At 37.7% G+C, this 15934-nt stretch overlaps 1 protein-coding gene across 1 annotated transcript in view; it reads right to left on the bottom strand.

Annotated features, from left to right (window-relative positions):
* Positions 1-936: 936 nt before the first annotated feature.
* Positions 937-15934, bottom strand: part of ALG13 (ALG13 UDP-N-acetylglucosaminyltransferase subunit) — a 72031-nt gene continuing 57033 nt past the window's right edge. The window contains 3 exon segments of the mRNA XM_061178556.1: positions 937-1675; positions 11998-12181; positions 13958-13998. Of these exon segments, the coding sequence (XP_061034539.1) occupies positions 1413-1675; positions 11998-12181; positions 13958-13998 (488 nt within the window). The 3' untranslated portion in view covers positions 937-1412.

The following is a 15934-nucleotide window of genomic DNA, read 5'->3' as shown; positions in this document are numbered from 1 at the left end:
CAATCATCTTGAGAACAGTATACTGAAGATAGGATATCTTCTTTGCAATGGATTCCACTCTAGTTCTTTCACCTGTTCAAGCACCTTGAGCCCTGAGTCTCAACTGGTTCTTTTTGCCTGGGGTATAGCTGAAGGTGGGAAAGAACAGAATGATTCACAAACATAAATAACTTTTAAAGGAGGCAATATAAATAGGTTTTGTAGCAACCAAAGAACACTTTTAAAATAGCTGTTTGTAGGTGAGACAGAGCAAAGCATTCATGATGAATTAATTACCCCTCAGAGGAGAACTGAATGAATACAGAAAATCTTGTAGTCTTCGGGTAGACGAAAGGGAGAGAAGGGAGAAGGCAGAAAGGCTGATAAAATGTGTCTCACAGAAAGCTGAAGACAAGGCAGGCCTGGAGAGATACAAGGTTAATCTAAACAATAAATTAAAGATTCAACAGCCATTAGAAATATAGGACAATGAGAAAGTAAGTCTAGATTAAAGTTCCATAACAGATTTTTTTTTAAAAAAAACAGAAACACAACTTAAAGGGACATTCTCAAGGGAAAAGAACTGGATATGGTAGTATGCATTGCGACGTCTTGAGATTAAATAACATTTCAACTGACCCTGCCAATTCATGCTATAAATTCACATTTTCTGGCAACCAAAATACTAGGGGGAAAACATATGGGAACAATCAAATGTCTGGTACTCTTTGCTGCCATGAAAAAGCAAAAGAAAATCTCACTCATTTTAGCAATTTTAAATGCTAATTTTTATTTACTGCTAAATGTGCAAAGGACATCAATACTGTGCAGGAAAATGGTTACATAAATCCAATATTAAACAACAGCACATGGGATAAATCTAAAGCAGAGCACCATGTACCTTCAGAACTGATTAGTATCATAGAACACAACTCAGTTCAGACAATTCTTAAGAAACCTGAAGAGCACTCTCACTTAATATTAAGCTAGTTACCCAGAAGCAAATGCTCTTGGTTTTGTTGTTTCATTTTCTAGGAAAAAGTAGAAGTTTTTCCAATTTTGCATGGTTTAATATGATGTGTGACATCTGAACCAAGGCAACAGTTCCTAAGATTTAGTCCTTTTATCAATTGGTACCATCAGCTAATACAAAGTTGACAAGCTGGCTGACAGGAAAACAGCTGTATACAATGATATATGCTCAAATATGGGGCCAGTTTTACATCCATCTCAGTGTCCTTATTCACAACCCAAAGAAATATTTCTTTATTTTAAAGTACTATTTTAAATCAAAAGATAAAATAATCTTAAAGACAGATACAATAGTAACCACTCTAACCACCCTAAATCACTTAAACACTAACATAAAACACTTTTTAAAAACCAAACAACAAGAAAAATGGCAGTGCAAGAACACGTCATACTGCTGAACCTTACATATTCTGAGGTACATAATGAGAAGGTGAGGGAGGTGAAGCAATATAGGCAAGTGGCCCAGGACTCATAGCACCACGAATTTGAGAACCAACATATGCTGCACCGACTGGATGCCAGGGGGCAACACAGGGATAATCTGGCACAACAGGAAGGCAGGAATCAAAACCTGGCAAAGGTCGCTGCCCATAGGGATCTGACATCACTGGATAATAGAATGCTCCATGAGGGACAGATGCAGGGTCAGCATTTGGAAAAGTACCTGAAACAAAGAAAGCATATAGTACACTTCATATACAAAGATTCATTAACATCAACATAAATGGATGTTCTTACAGGTAAAAATGAAATTTAGCATTAACTCCAAGAAAGATCATAGCAATTGCAGCAGGAGCACTTTAGATATGAACATTAGTGACTAAAACAGGCTACTAAAAGATAATATGAAAATTTTCTAATTAAAAAAATTAAATATATAAATGTATGTACAATGTGTCAAATGTATTCTACCTAGAGACAGCTGCTATCCTGGGATGACTTGGATATCAACAGACTACACAAAGAAACGTTCTCTAGAGTCATTCTTGTCAGTTCAGTTCTTATAAGAGTTCGTCACAATTAAGTTATCAAATAGTTTTCCAGTATAACACACACCATCCAAATAACCATTTTGTATTATTTTAGCAATTAAAAACTTAGGTGGGGGCTTCCCTGGTGGTGCACTGGTTGGGAATCCGCCTGCCAATGCAGGGGACACGGGTTCGGGCCCTGGTCACGGAGGATCCCACGTGCCGCGGAGCAGCTGGGCCCGTGAGCCACAATTGCTGAGCCTGCGCGTCTGGAGCCTGTGCTCCGCAGCAGGAGAGGCCGCGATGGTGAGAGGCCCGCACACTGCGATGAGGAGTGGCCCCCACTTGCCACAACTGGAGAAGGCCCTCGCATAGAAACGAAGACCCAAGACAGCCATAAATAAATAAATAAATAAAATTTAAAAGAGATAAGCAAAACATTCTCTAAAAAAAAAAAAAAAAAAAAAATTAGGTGTTTTTACAGTCTGGTCTATACTTGAAGGCAAAACTCTGAAGAGCATCCCAAAAGACCAAACATTTAAGTGTCATCTCTTGAATGTCATGAACATGCTAGCATCATTTAAAATTTACAGCACTTTCACTACCATGCACCAGTTTCAAGGGAAATAAACAGATGCTGTTCTGACCTTATTATAGTAACTATATAAATATTTTAAAAAAGGAGTTCCTCACTACTTGGGATAACTTAAGTTCGTTTTGTGAAGTAAAGACTGGCACTGGGGTCTGGGCAAGATGGCGGAAGAGTAAGACGCGGAGATCACCTTCCTTCCCACAGATACAGTAGAAATACATCTACACGTGGAACTGCTCCTACAGAACACCCACTGAACGCTGGCAGAAGACGTCAGACCTCCCAAAAGGCAAGAAAATCCCCACATACTTGGGTAGGGCAAAAGAAAAAAGAAATAACAGAGACAAAAGAATAGGGACAGGACCTGCACCAGTGGGAGGGAGCTGTGAAGGAGGAAAGGTTTCCACGCACTAGGAAGCCCCTTCGCGGGCGGAGACTGCGGGTGGCGGAGGGGGTAAGCTTCGGAGCCACGGAGGAGAGTGCAGCCACAGGGGTGCGGAGGGCAAAGTGGAGAGATTCCCGCACAGAGGATCGGTGCCGACCAGCACTCACCAGCCCGAGAGGCTTGTCTGCTCACCCGCCGGGACGGGTGGGGGCTGGGAGCTGAGGCTCGGGCTTCGGTCGGATCCCAGGGAGAGGACTGGGGTTGGCTGCGTGAACACAGCCTGAAGGGGCTAGCGCGCCACAGCTAGCCGGGAGGGAGTCCGGGAAAAAGTCTGCAGCTGCCGAAGAGGCAAAGAGACTTTTCCTTGCCTCTTTGTTTCGCGGCGCGCAAGGAGAGGGGATTCAGAGCGCCAACTAAACTAACTCCAGAGACGGGCGCGAGCCGCGGTTATCAGCGCGGACCCCAGAGACGGGCATGAGATGCTAAGGCTGCTGCTGCCGCCACCAAGAAGCCTGTGTGCGAGCACAGGTCACTCTCCACACTGCCCCTCCCGGGAGCCGGTGCAGCCCGCCACGGCCAGGCTCCCGTGATCCGGGGACAACTTCCCCGGGAGAACACACGGCGCGCCTCAGGCTGCTGCAATGTCACGCTGGCCTCTACCGCCGCAGGCTCGCCCCGCATCCGTACCCCACCCTCCCCCCGGCCTGAGTGAGCCAGAGCCCCCTAGTCAGCTGCTCCTTTAACCCCGTTCTGTCTGGGCGGGGAACAGACGCCCTCAGGCGACCTACATGCAGAGGCGGGTCCAAATCCAAAGCTGAACCCCGGGAGCTGTACGAACAAAGAAGAGAAAGGGAAATCTCTCCCAGCAGCCTCAGAAGCAGCGGATTAAAGCTCCACAAACAACTTGATGTGCCTGCATCTGTTGAATACCTGAATAGACAACGAATCATCCCAAATGATGGACTTTGGGAGCAGGATATATTAATTTTTCTCCTTTTCCTTTTTTTGTGAGTGTATATGTGTATGCTTCTGGGTGAGATTTTGTCTGTATAGCTTTGCTTTCACCATTAGTCCTAGGGTTAGGTCCGTCCGCTTTTTTTTTTTTTTTACTTAAAAAATTTTTTTTCCTAATAAATGTATTCTTAATAATTTTTTCCTTATTTTCTATTTTTAAAAAATTTAAAAAAATTTTTAATAAGTTTTTTCATATTTTAAAAATTAAAAATTTTTTTCTTAATTTTTTTTATTATAAAAAATTAATAAATCTATTTTTAAAAATTAAAAAAAATTTTTTCTTAATAAATTTATTCTTAATAATTTTCTTATTTTTTATTATAATAGCTTTATTTTATTTTATTTTATCCTCTTTCTTTCTTTTTTTCTATTTTTTCTCCCTTTTATTCTGAGCCGTGTGGATGAAAGGCTCTTGGTGCTCCAGCCAGGCATCAGGGCTGTGCCTCTGAGGTGGGAGAGCCAACTTCAGGACACTGGTCCACAAGAGACCTCCCAGCTCCACGTAATACCAAACGGTGAAAATCTCTCAGAGATCTCCATCTCAACATCAAGACCCAGCTTCACTCAACGACCAGCAAGCTACAGTGCTGGACACCCTATGCCAAACAACTAGCAAGACAGGAACACAGCCCCATCCATTAACAGAGAGGCTGCCTAAAATCATAATAAGGCCACAGACACCCCAAAACACACCACCAGATGTGGACGTGCCCACCAGAAAGACAAGATCCAACCTCATCCACCAGAACACAGGCACTAGGCCCCTCCACCAGGAAGCCTACACAACCCACTGAACCAACCTTAGCCACTGGGGACAAATACCAAAAACAACGGGAACTACGAACCTGCAGCCTGTGAAAAGGAGACCCCAAACACAGTAAGATAAGCAAAATGAGAAGACAAAAAAACACACAGCAGGTGAAGGAGCAGGGTCAAAACACACCAGACCTAACAAATGAAGAGGAAATAGGCAGTCTACCTGAAAAAGAATTCAGAATAATGATAGTAAAGATGATCCAAAATCTTGGAAATAGAATAGACAAAATGCAAGAAACATTTAACAAGGACGTAGAAGAACTAAAGAGGAACCAAGCAACGATGAAAAGCACAATAAATGAAATTAAAAATACTCTAGATGGGATCAATAGCAGAATAACTGAGGCAGAAGAACGGATAAGTGACCTGGAAGATAAAATAGTGGAAATAACTACTGCAGAGCAGAATAAAGAAAAAAGAATGAAAAGAACTGAGGACAGTCTCAGAGACCTCTGGGACAACATTAAACGCACCAACATTCGAATTATAGGGGTCCCAGAAGAAGAAGAGAAAAAGAAAGGAACTGAGAAAATATCTGAAGAGATTATAGTTGAAAACTTCCCTAACATGGGAAAGGAAACAGTCAATCCAGGAAGCACAGAGAGTCCCATACAGGATAACTCCAAGGAGAAACACGCCAAGACACATATTAATCAAACTATCAAAAATTAAGTATAAAGAAAACATATTAAAAGCAGCAAGGGAAAAACAACAAATAACATACAAGGGAATCCCCATAAGGTTAACAGCTGATCTTTCAGCAGAAACTCTGCAAGCCAGAAGGGAGTGGCAGGATATACTTAAAGTGATGAAGGAGAAAAACCTACAACCAAGGTTACTCTACCCAGCAAGGATCTCATTCAGATTTGATGGAGAAATTAAAACCTTTACAGACAAGCAAAAGCTGAGAGAGTTCAGCACCACCAAACCAGCTCTACAACAAATGCTAAAGGAACTTCTCTAGGCAAGAAACACAAGAGAAGGAAAACACCTACAATAACAAACCCAAAACATTTAAGAAAATGGGAATAGGAACATACATATCGATAATTACCTTAAATGTAAATGGATTAAATGCTCCCACCAAAAGACACAGACTGGCTGAATGGATACAAAAACAAGACCCATATATATGCTGTCTACAAGAGACCCACTTCAGACCTAGAGACACATACAGACTGAAAGTGAGGGGATGGAAAAAGATATTCCATGCAAATGGAAATCAAAAGAAAGCTGGAGTAGCAATTCTCATATCAGACAAAATAGACTTTAAAATAAAGACAATTACAAGAGACAAAGATGGACACTATATAATGATCAAGGGATCGATCCAAGAGGAAGGTATAACAATTGTAAATATTTATGCACCCAACATAGGAGCACCTCAATACATAAGGCAAATACTAACAGCCATAAAAGGGGAAATCGACAGTAACACAATCATAGTAGGGGACTTTAACACCCCACTTTCACCAATGGACAGATCATCCAAAATGAAAATAAATAAGGAAACACAAGCTTTAAATGATACATTAAACAAGATGGGCTTAATTGATATTTATAGGACATTCCACCCAAAAACAACAGAATACACATTCTTCTCAAGTGCTCATGGAACATTCTCCAGGATAGATCATATCTTGGGTCACAAATCAAGCCTTGGTAAATTTAAGAAAATTGAAATCATATCAAGTATCTTTTCTGACCACAACACTATGAGACTAGATATCAATTACAGGAAAAGATCTGTAAAAAATACAAACACATGGAGGCTACACAATACACTACTTAATAACGAAGCGATCACTGAAGAAATCAAAGGGGAAATCAAAAAATACCTAGAAACAAATGACAATGGAGACACGACGATCCAAAACCTATGGGATGCAGCAAAAGCAGTTCTAAGAAGGAAGTTTATAGCAATACAAGCCTACATCAAGAAACAGGAAACATCTCGAATAAACAACCTAACCTTGCACCTAAAGCAATTAGAGAAAGAAGAACAAAAAAACCCCAAAGCTAGCAGAAGGAAAGAAATCATAAAGATCAGATCAGAAATAAATGAAAAAGAAATGAAGGAAACAATAGCAAAAATCAATGAAACTAAAAGCTGGTTCTTTGAGAAGATAAACAAAATTGATAAACCATTAGCCAGACTCATCAAGAGAAAAAAGGAAAAGACTCAAATCAATAGAATTAGAAATGAAAAAGGAGAAGTAACCACTGACACTGCAGAAATACAAACGATCATGAGAGATTACTACAAGCAACTCTATGCTAATAAAATGGACAACCTGGAAGAAATGGACAGATTCTTAGAAATGCACAACCTGCCGAGACTGAACCAGGAAGAAATAGAAAATATGAACAGACCAATCACAAGCACTGAAATTGAAACTGTGATTAAAAATCTTCCAACACACAAAAGCCCAGGACCAGATGGCTTCACAGGCGAATTCTATCAAACATTTAGAGAAGAGCTAACACCTATCCTTCTCAAACTCTTCCAAAATATTGCAGAGGGAGGAACACTCCCAAACTCATTCTATGAGGCCACCATCACCCTGATACCAAAACCAGACAAAGATGTCACAAAGAAAGAAAACTACAGGCCAATATCACTGATGAACATAGATGCAAAAATCCTCAACAAAATACTAGGAAACAGAATCCAACAGCACATTAAAAGGATTATACACCATGATCAAGTGGGGTTTATTCCAGGAATGCAAGGATTCTTCAATATACGCAAATCTATCAACGTGATACATCATATTAACAAATTGAAGGAGAAAAACCATATGATCATCTCAATAGATGCAGAGAAAGCTTTGGACAAAATTCAACACCCATTTATGATAAAAGCCCTGCAGAAAGTAGGCACAGAGGGAACTTTCCTCAACATAATAAAGGCCATATATGACAAACCCACAGCCAACATTGTCCTCAATGGTGAAAAACTGAAACCATTTCCACTAAGATCAGGAACAAGACAAGATTGCCCACTCTCACCACTATTATTCAACATAGTTTTGGAAGTGTTAGCCACAGCAATCAGAGAAGAAAAAGAAATAAAAGGAATCCAAATCGGAAAAGAAGAAGTAAAGCTGTCACTGTTTGCAGATGACATGATACTATACATACAGAATCCTAAAGATGCTACCAGAAAACTACTAGAGCTAATCAATGAATTTGGTAAAGTAGCAGGATACAAAATTAATGCACAGAAATCTCTTGCATTCCTATATACTAATGATGAAAAATCTGAAAGTGAAATTAAGAAAACACTCCTGTTTACCACTGCAACAAAAAGAATAAAATATCTAGGAATAAACCTACCTAAGGAGACAAAAGACCTGTATGCAGAAAATTATAGGACATTGATGAAAGAAATTAAAGATGATACAAATAGATGGAGAGATATACCATGTTCTTGGATTGGAAGAATCAACATTGTGAAAATGACTGTACTACCCAAAGCAATCTACAGATTCAATGCAATCCCTATCAAACTACCACTGGCATTTTTCACAGAACTAGAACAAAAAATTTCACAATTTGTATGGAAACACAAAAGACCCCGAATAGCCAAAGCAATCTTGAGAACGAAAAATGGAGCTGGAGGAATCAGGCTCCCTGACTTCAGACTATATTACAAAGCTACAGTAATCAAGACAGTTTGGTACTGGCACAAAAACAGAAATATAGATCAATGGAACAGGATAGAAAGCCCAGAGATAAACCCACGCACATATGGTCACCTTATCTTTGATAAAGGAGGCAAGCATATACAGTGGAGAAAAGACAGCCTCTTCAATAAGTGGTGCTGGGAAAATTGGACAGGTACATGTAAAAGTATGAAATTAGAACACTCCCTGACACCATACACAAAAATAAACTCAAAATGGATTAAAGACCTAAGTGTAAGGCCAGACACTATCAAACTCTTAGAGGAAAACATAGGCAGAACACTCTATGACATACATCACAGCAAGATCCTTTTTGACCCAGCTCCTAGAGAAATGGAAATAAAAACAAATAAACAAATGGGACCTAATGAAACTTAAAAGCTTTTGCACAGCAAAGGAAACCATAAACAAGACCAAAAGACAACCCTCAGAATGGGAGAAAATATTTGCAAATGAAGCAACTGACAAAGGATTAATCTCCAAGATTTACAAGCAGCTCATGCAGCTCAATAACAAAAAAACAAACAACCCAATCCAAAAATGGGCAGAAGACCTATATAGACATTTCTCCAAAGAAGATATACAGATTGCCAACAAACACATGGAAGAATGCTCAACATCATTAATCATTAGAGAAATGCAAATCAAAACTACAATGAGGTATCATCTCACACTGGTCAGAATGGCCATCATCAAAAAATCTAGAAACAATAAATGCTGGAGAGGGTGTGAAGAAAAGGGAACACTCTTGCACTGTTGGTGGGAATGTAAATTGATACAGCCACTATGGAGAACAGTATGGAGGTTCCTTAAAAAACTAAAAATAGGAACTACCATACGACCCAGCAATCCCACTACTGGGCATATACCCAGGAAAACCATAATTCAGAAAGAGTCATGTACCGAAATGTTCATAGCAGCTCTATTTACAATAGCCAGGACATGGAAGCAACCTAAGTGTCCATCATCGGATGAATGGATAAAGAAGATGTGGCACATATGTACAATGGAAAATTACTCAGCCATAAAAAGAAATGAAATGGAGGTATTTGTAATGAGGTGGATGGAGTTAGAGTCTGTCATACAGAGTGAAGTAAGTCAGAAAGAGAAAAAGAAATACAGTATGCTAACACATATATATGGAATCTAAGGAAAAAAAAAAAAAAAGGCCATGAAGAACCTAGTGGCAAGACGGGAATAAAGACACAGACCTACTAGAGAATGGACTTGAGGATATGGGGAGGGGGAGGGGTGAGATGTGACAGGGTGAGAGAGTGTCATGGACATATATACACTACCAAATGTAAAATAGATAGCTAGTGGGAAGCAGCCGCATAGCACAGGGAGATCAGCTCGGTGCTTTGTGACCACCTAGAGGGGTGGGATAGGGAGGGTGGGAGGGAGGGAGATGCAAGAGGGAAGAAATATGGGAACATATGTATATGTATAACTGATTCACTTTGTTATAAAGCAGAAACTAACACACCATTGTAAAGCAATTATACTTCAATAAAGATGTTTAAAAAAAAAAAAGACTGGCACTGTCTCATGTTTACTACAATAAAAATAACTGTATAAAAGGTACATGGAACAAAAATGTAATAAAGGTTGATACTTTAATTTTTATTACCATGGGCCACATCACACCACCACATGAAGAATAAGATTCTATAGTGCTAATATTCTAAAACTATTAATACGCTTTAAGAAAAGGGAGGAGAGAAAGAAAATTCACATTCCTCACATGCACCAGGAACAGTATACTTATACATATAAGGTTTCATATAGTTCTTATAATAACACTGGAAAGTCATAAAATACATTATTTCCCACTTTACACAAAATCAGGCTTAGGGAGGTTAAGTAACTTAGCCAAAATCACAACCATCAAGTAGCAGTTGCTGGAATGGAAAACAGATTTGGTTAGGTTAGTCCACATCGCTTCTTCTACCTCCTGCTGATTCTAAGAAGGGCAGTCCAAAGATCCTATTCTAAATCCTTGAAAATGCCTCCCCATCTCTATTATACTGTGAACTCACAGACAAAGCAACCATCCTTATGGTCTGGCACAGAGGTCTCAAACTTTTTGTTCTCAGGATTCCTTTACACTCTTAAAAATTGAGGATCCCAAATAGCTTTTGTTTATGTGGGTTATATCTATCAATATTTACCACATTAGGAATTAAACTAAGTTAAAAATATTATTTCATGTAAAAATAAACCCATTATGTTAAACTCATTTTCCATAAAAATTTGTATTTTCCAAAAAAAAAAAAAAAAACAAATTGTGAGACCAGTGGCATTGTTTTACACTTGTGCAATCTCTAATGTATGGCTTAATAGAAGACAGCTGGATTCTCATATCTGCTTCTGTATTTTATCTATTATGATACATTTAGTTGAAATCTATGAAGAAAATCTGGCTTCATACAGATATGTAGCTGGAAAAGAGAGAAGTCTTAATAATTAGGCTTTTCAGATAATTGTAGATATTCTTTGATGCTATACCAAAACTAGGTAAGTGGTAATTTCTTAGAGGTCAGTAGCAATGTGGACTTTTCATACTTTGTTAACATTAAAATCCATTGTTTTATCTTGCATCTTGGATAGATCTTTTACTAAATCATGCACAGGTAAGATTATACATTGGTAATTGGGAAAATATTATTTCACTGAGTTATACAGATCTACCAAATGTTGACACATTTCATTATACAATGTAAAGCACCACATGCATTAAGAGCCCCCCACCATCTATTTTATTAGAAGAGTTAATGAAGTATTGGAAGCTGTCAAGCTCATGGTGGTAGATAAAAATTAGAATTTTGGATAACCTGTATTTGAGTGCTGGAATTTTTATCTCTGACAAAAAATACTATCCGTTGCTTTTCTTGAAGTGATAAGGCTTAGCTGTTCATTTGAGAAAATGTCTGCCGGATCCCCAAGTCTGAATAACCATAGTCTATCACTCTTTCAAGTAAAAATAGTGTTCCATGAAAAGTCAGCTAGTTTAGCTCGAAACTCAAGCTTACAACCCTTTTCTTTAAAGTTAATCACCATACGTCAGTATGCAGAGAGCTTTATGAATACTTCCTATTTTGTCATACAGAATACTAAGTACAATTATTCAAAGAATAAAAATTTAGTAAAATAAGAACGTCTTTGATCAAACACAAAATAAATAAAACTGGCATTTTTATATCATGAGTGTGAAGACACTAAGTACTAGCACAGTTTGGTGTCCCTGACTTGATTTGTGCTTAGGTGCCAGCTATTCTACCCACCACTGATTTTTGCACCCTTAATGCAAATCTAACACAGCAAAAGGGACAAAATCCATGTATTATGATGAATACTTTTAGCCTCATGGATCCCTTGAAAGGGTCTCAGGGACTCCAAAAGGTTCACATACCATGCTTTAAGAAATGCTGGTCTAGTATAATATCTGAAGGCTATTATTAAATTACACACAATAAAATCCAATTGTCTTTCTTGCAGGGAATCTCATTACATACTTACCATGTGCTGATACATCTGCCTGTGTGCCATCTCGTCTCCCCACCTCACTGTATAACTGAGGAATGGTTTGATTCACCAGAGGTGGCGGCTCAGTATAGACTGGATAATTCTCTACATGAAGCTGCTGCTGCTGCTGCATCTGTGGCACACAGACCATGGAGTGCCACAAGCTGTGGTGATAGCACTTGGGCAAGAAAGGGAAAAAACATTTTACTATTCCTTTTCTTAAACTAGTACCATTCTTCCAAAAAAAAGTTGGGCCATGATTTCCAGGTGGGATAACAATGACTTTTGAACTAAATGATATGACATTTAGAAAATCTATTCTCTATAACAACTTTAAGATCTTTCGCAGCCTCTGTATCTCATATTTGGACCTAGGAATTATTTTAGGAAAGCACCCTAAGGAAATTAGAGATTTACACAATGATCTGTATACAACGGTGTCTGTTATAGCATTGTTTTTAAAGGCAAAAAAAAATTAACGACCTAAATATTCAACAATAAGAAACTGGATGAATGAATTATGATATATCCATGATGGAATACAATACAGGCAATAAAAAAATCATGGTGTCAAATATTTAAAGAAAAAGTGTTCATATTGTTTAACTTAAAAGTTTACAAAATTACATAGCATAGTCCATATTTTATAAAATAAATAAATAAGCTGTAAGGAAATATAGCAAAGTATACAGTGATTATACAGGTGATTTCGGTCTTCTTTACACATTAGTATTTTCCATATGCACCATAATGAATGCTATTACTTTTAATATGAGAAAATATTAAAATATCTATTCTACATTTCCTTGTATTCCCATGATGTAAAATATAGGAGACTATATTGTACAACACGGGGAATACAGCCAATATTTTATAATAACTATAAATGGAGCATAACCTTTAAAAATTGTGAATCACTATACTGTACACCCATAACATATAATGACGTACAACTATACTTAAATTTAAAACAAACAAAAATACTAAAAATAAACAAATAAATAAATAAACTGCCGCCACCTTGTTTCCACAGGTGACTATAATAAACAAACATAACTGAAGGGCCAAGCACTTTATTTTTTTCAATTCTTGAAACTGCATTTAGGAAATATAGTCTCAGAGAACAAAAACCCACTCTACTACTCTACTACTCTTAAATTATAAATGTGTGCCAGTCAGTAAAGATAGTTTTCTGGAAATGATATGTCCAATGTTTTAGGGAAATCAGTGTCTTGGAAAATATGAACTAATGTATTATCCAGTAGACTATCTGGTTTACTATGTCATATGCCAAATCTTAAGATGCATCATTCCTTTTCAGAAAATGTATCATCTTATTATATCAGAAGTGTATTTCAGGGGGAAAATGATCCCTGAAAGTATAAAGTAAAAGAGCTCTTACCTGAAATCAGAGACACCTTTCAGTGATATTAAGATATCTGTCAGTACTCCCTTTCTACAACTCAGGGAAGTGGTAAAAATCAGTGTTTGGCAAATATCTATGAACACATGAGTGCTTTAAAAATAATACAGCTCTTTAAATGTCTTTGAATTAGTCGGATTACTTTTCACATAAAATGCAGAAATAGCCACAAAAATGTTTTAAGTAAACAGGATAAATAATCCATTTGTTATTTCGAGATAGAAAAACATAGTGAAGGGTTGGCATATGATGTTAAATATGGAGGCCAATATATGCTAAAGTTGTACTTCGTAGGGCCCCCACTCATGACAATTTACAACTATTTTATAAGAGAAACTGAAGCATTGGGAGGTTAAAGTAGAAAACTGACCTGTGTCATCTTCAGAGATATAAAGACAGAAATAAATCTTTTAGGTCCCTCACAGTGTTCTTGGGTTTGAAGGTTCAAGAGTCTGATTATCAAAACGGCTTACATTTTTAAGTTAGAGGTTTTTTTTTTTTTAATCAAAGCAATTTTAACAGGACTCTTACCTGCAATCCCAGATTGAAATAGTACTGCAAAACATTTGCATCTAAAATTAAAAATTTAAATTTTAGTGACTAGATGACATAAACAATTAAAACTTACCACTTAAAAGCTCTTCTCTTTCAGTATTAAGGTAGATACAACAAATGTAGTCTTCCCACATCAACACTACCCTCAATTCTACCTTATAGTAAATGACCATTTACCTACCACTATAGCTAAGGTCATTTTCTGAGCCAAGAAGCTTTAATCAACAAATACAGATTTTATTTCTATTCTTAATATTAGACATATGTTACAGGAATACTACTCTGCAAATATTTAGAGAGACTCTAGTAAAGGCATTTTCTTGCTTGTCTCAAGACTAAAATTTTACTTTAATACAAATCTACAAAAGCAATCATGTTGGTCTTCAGAGTTAATACATAGTACAAACTAATGTTCTACAAATGCCAAGATTAGTGATGTCTACTAAGATAACTAGCACTGTTTGAAACAATTCACCTTGTTTTTATTTAACGTGACTAACATACCACCACTAGGACTCCAAAAAGAGGAGGCAATGAGAAAGGTAACTCGAAATAAGTTATACCCTAAGGTGATAAAATTTCTCCAGACATAGAACTTTAAAGTATTTTACAAATGAACAAAAAGTAGATGTATGAGAGAAGAGGGAATAGCCTTAGCATTTCAATTATATCTCTAAATATATATTTTATTTATTTATTCATTCATTCATTCATTCATTTATTTATTTATGGCCGTATTGGGTCTTCGTTTCTGTGCGAGGGCTTTCCCTAGTTGCGGCAAGTGGGGGCCACTCTTCATCGCGGTGCGCGGGCCTCTCACTATCGTGGCCTCTCTTGTTGCGGAGCACAGGCTCCAGACGCGCAGGCTCAGCAATTGTGGCTCATGGGCCTAGTCGCTCTGCGGCATGTGGGATCGTCCCAGACCAGGGCTCGAACCCGTGTCCCCTGCATTGGCAGGCAGATTCTCAACCACTGCGCCACCCGGGAAGCCCTCTAAATATATTTTTATTGATTGACCTGGGATTAAATATATTCTTATAAATAAGATAATGTAACTTGATTCCACTAACAAACAAACTCTCAGAAAACCCCTCTTTCTTAAGTTGGAGACTCCCAATACATACAAATGTACTTACTGCCACTTTGAAAGAATGAGTTTGTATTTTGACTATTATGTGGGAATACAGTATAAAGCGTAATGCTCAAGCTAAAGAATATGAAAAGATAATAGCAGGAAGTAAATCCACAAATGGCATGGGATTCCACCCCTTGGTATTCACATACATCCACACAAAAAATCCATAGCAGTATTATTCTCAATAGCAAAAATGTGGAAACAACCCAAATGTCCATCAACTAATAGATAATAAAATATGGTATATCTATATAATGGAATGTTATTCAGCCAAAAAAAGAATGAAATACTGATACATGTTACAACATGGATGAACCTTGAAAACATTATGCCAAATGAAAGAAGCCAGCCTACAAAAGACCACATATTGTATGACTCCATCTACATGAAATGTCCAGAACAGGCAAATCTATAGAGACAGAAAGCAGAATAGTAGTTGCCAGGGCCAGAGAGAATGAGGAGTAACTGCTAATGGGTACAGGGTTTCTTTTTGGGGTGATGAAAATATTTTGGAATTAGACGGTGGTGATGGTTGTACAAATCTGTGAATATACTAAAAAGCACTGAATTATACACTTTACATGGATGACTTGCATGGTATATGAATTATATCTCAAGCTGTTAAAAAAAAGTGGCAGGTAAGGACTATAAGAACTCAAAAACATCACTTTGAAATGCAACTGGGGGGTGGGATCATGAAAATGATAGGATTTAAATAGGAAGTTAGATGGAAGAGTAGAGGGGGAGAGAATTTGAGTAGAATCACCATGACAGCAAAGGCTAAGAAGTAGAAAACCAGGTGCATAGAGTTCTTGTAA

Source organism: Eubalaena glacialis, chromosome X (genome assembly GCF_028564815.1).
Source record: "Eubalaena glacialis isolate mEubGla1 chromosome X, mEubGla1.1.hap2.+ XY, whole genome shotgun sequence".
Taxonomy (NCBI): Eukaryota; Metazoa; Chordata; class Mammalia; order Artiodactyla; family Balaenidae; genus Eubalaena; species Eubalaena glacialis.
Note: the sequence above shows the minus strand (reverse complement) of the source record. Positions and strands in the feature narration are given on the sequence as shown.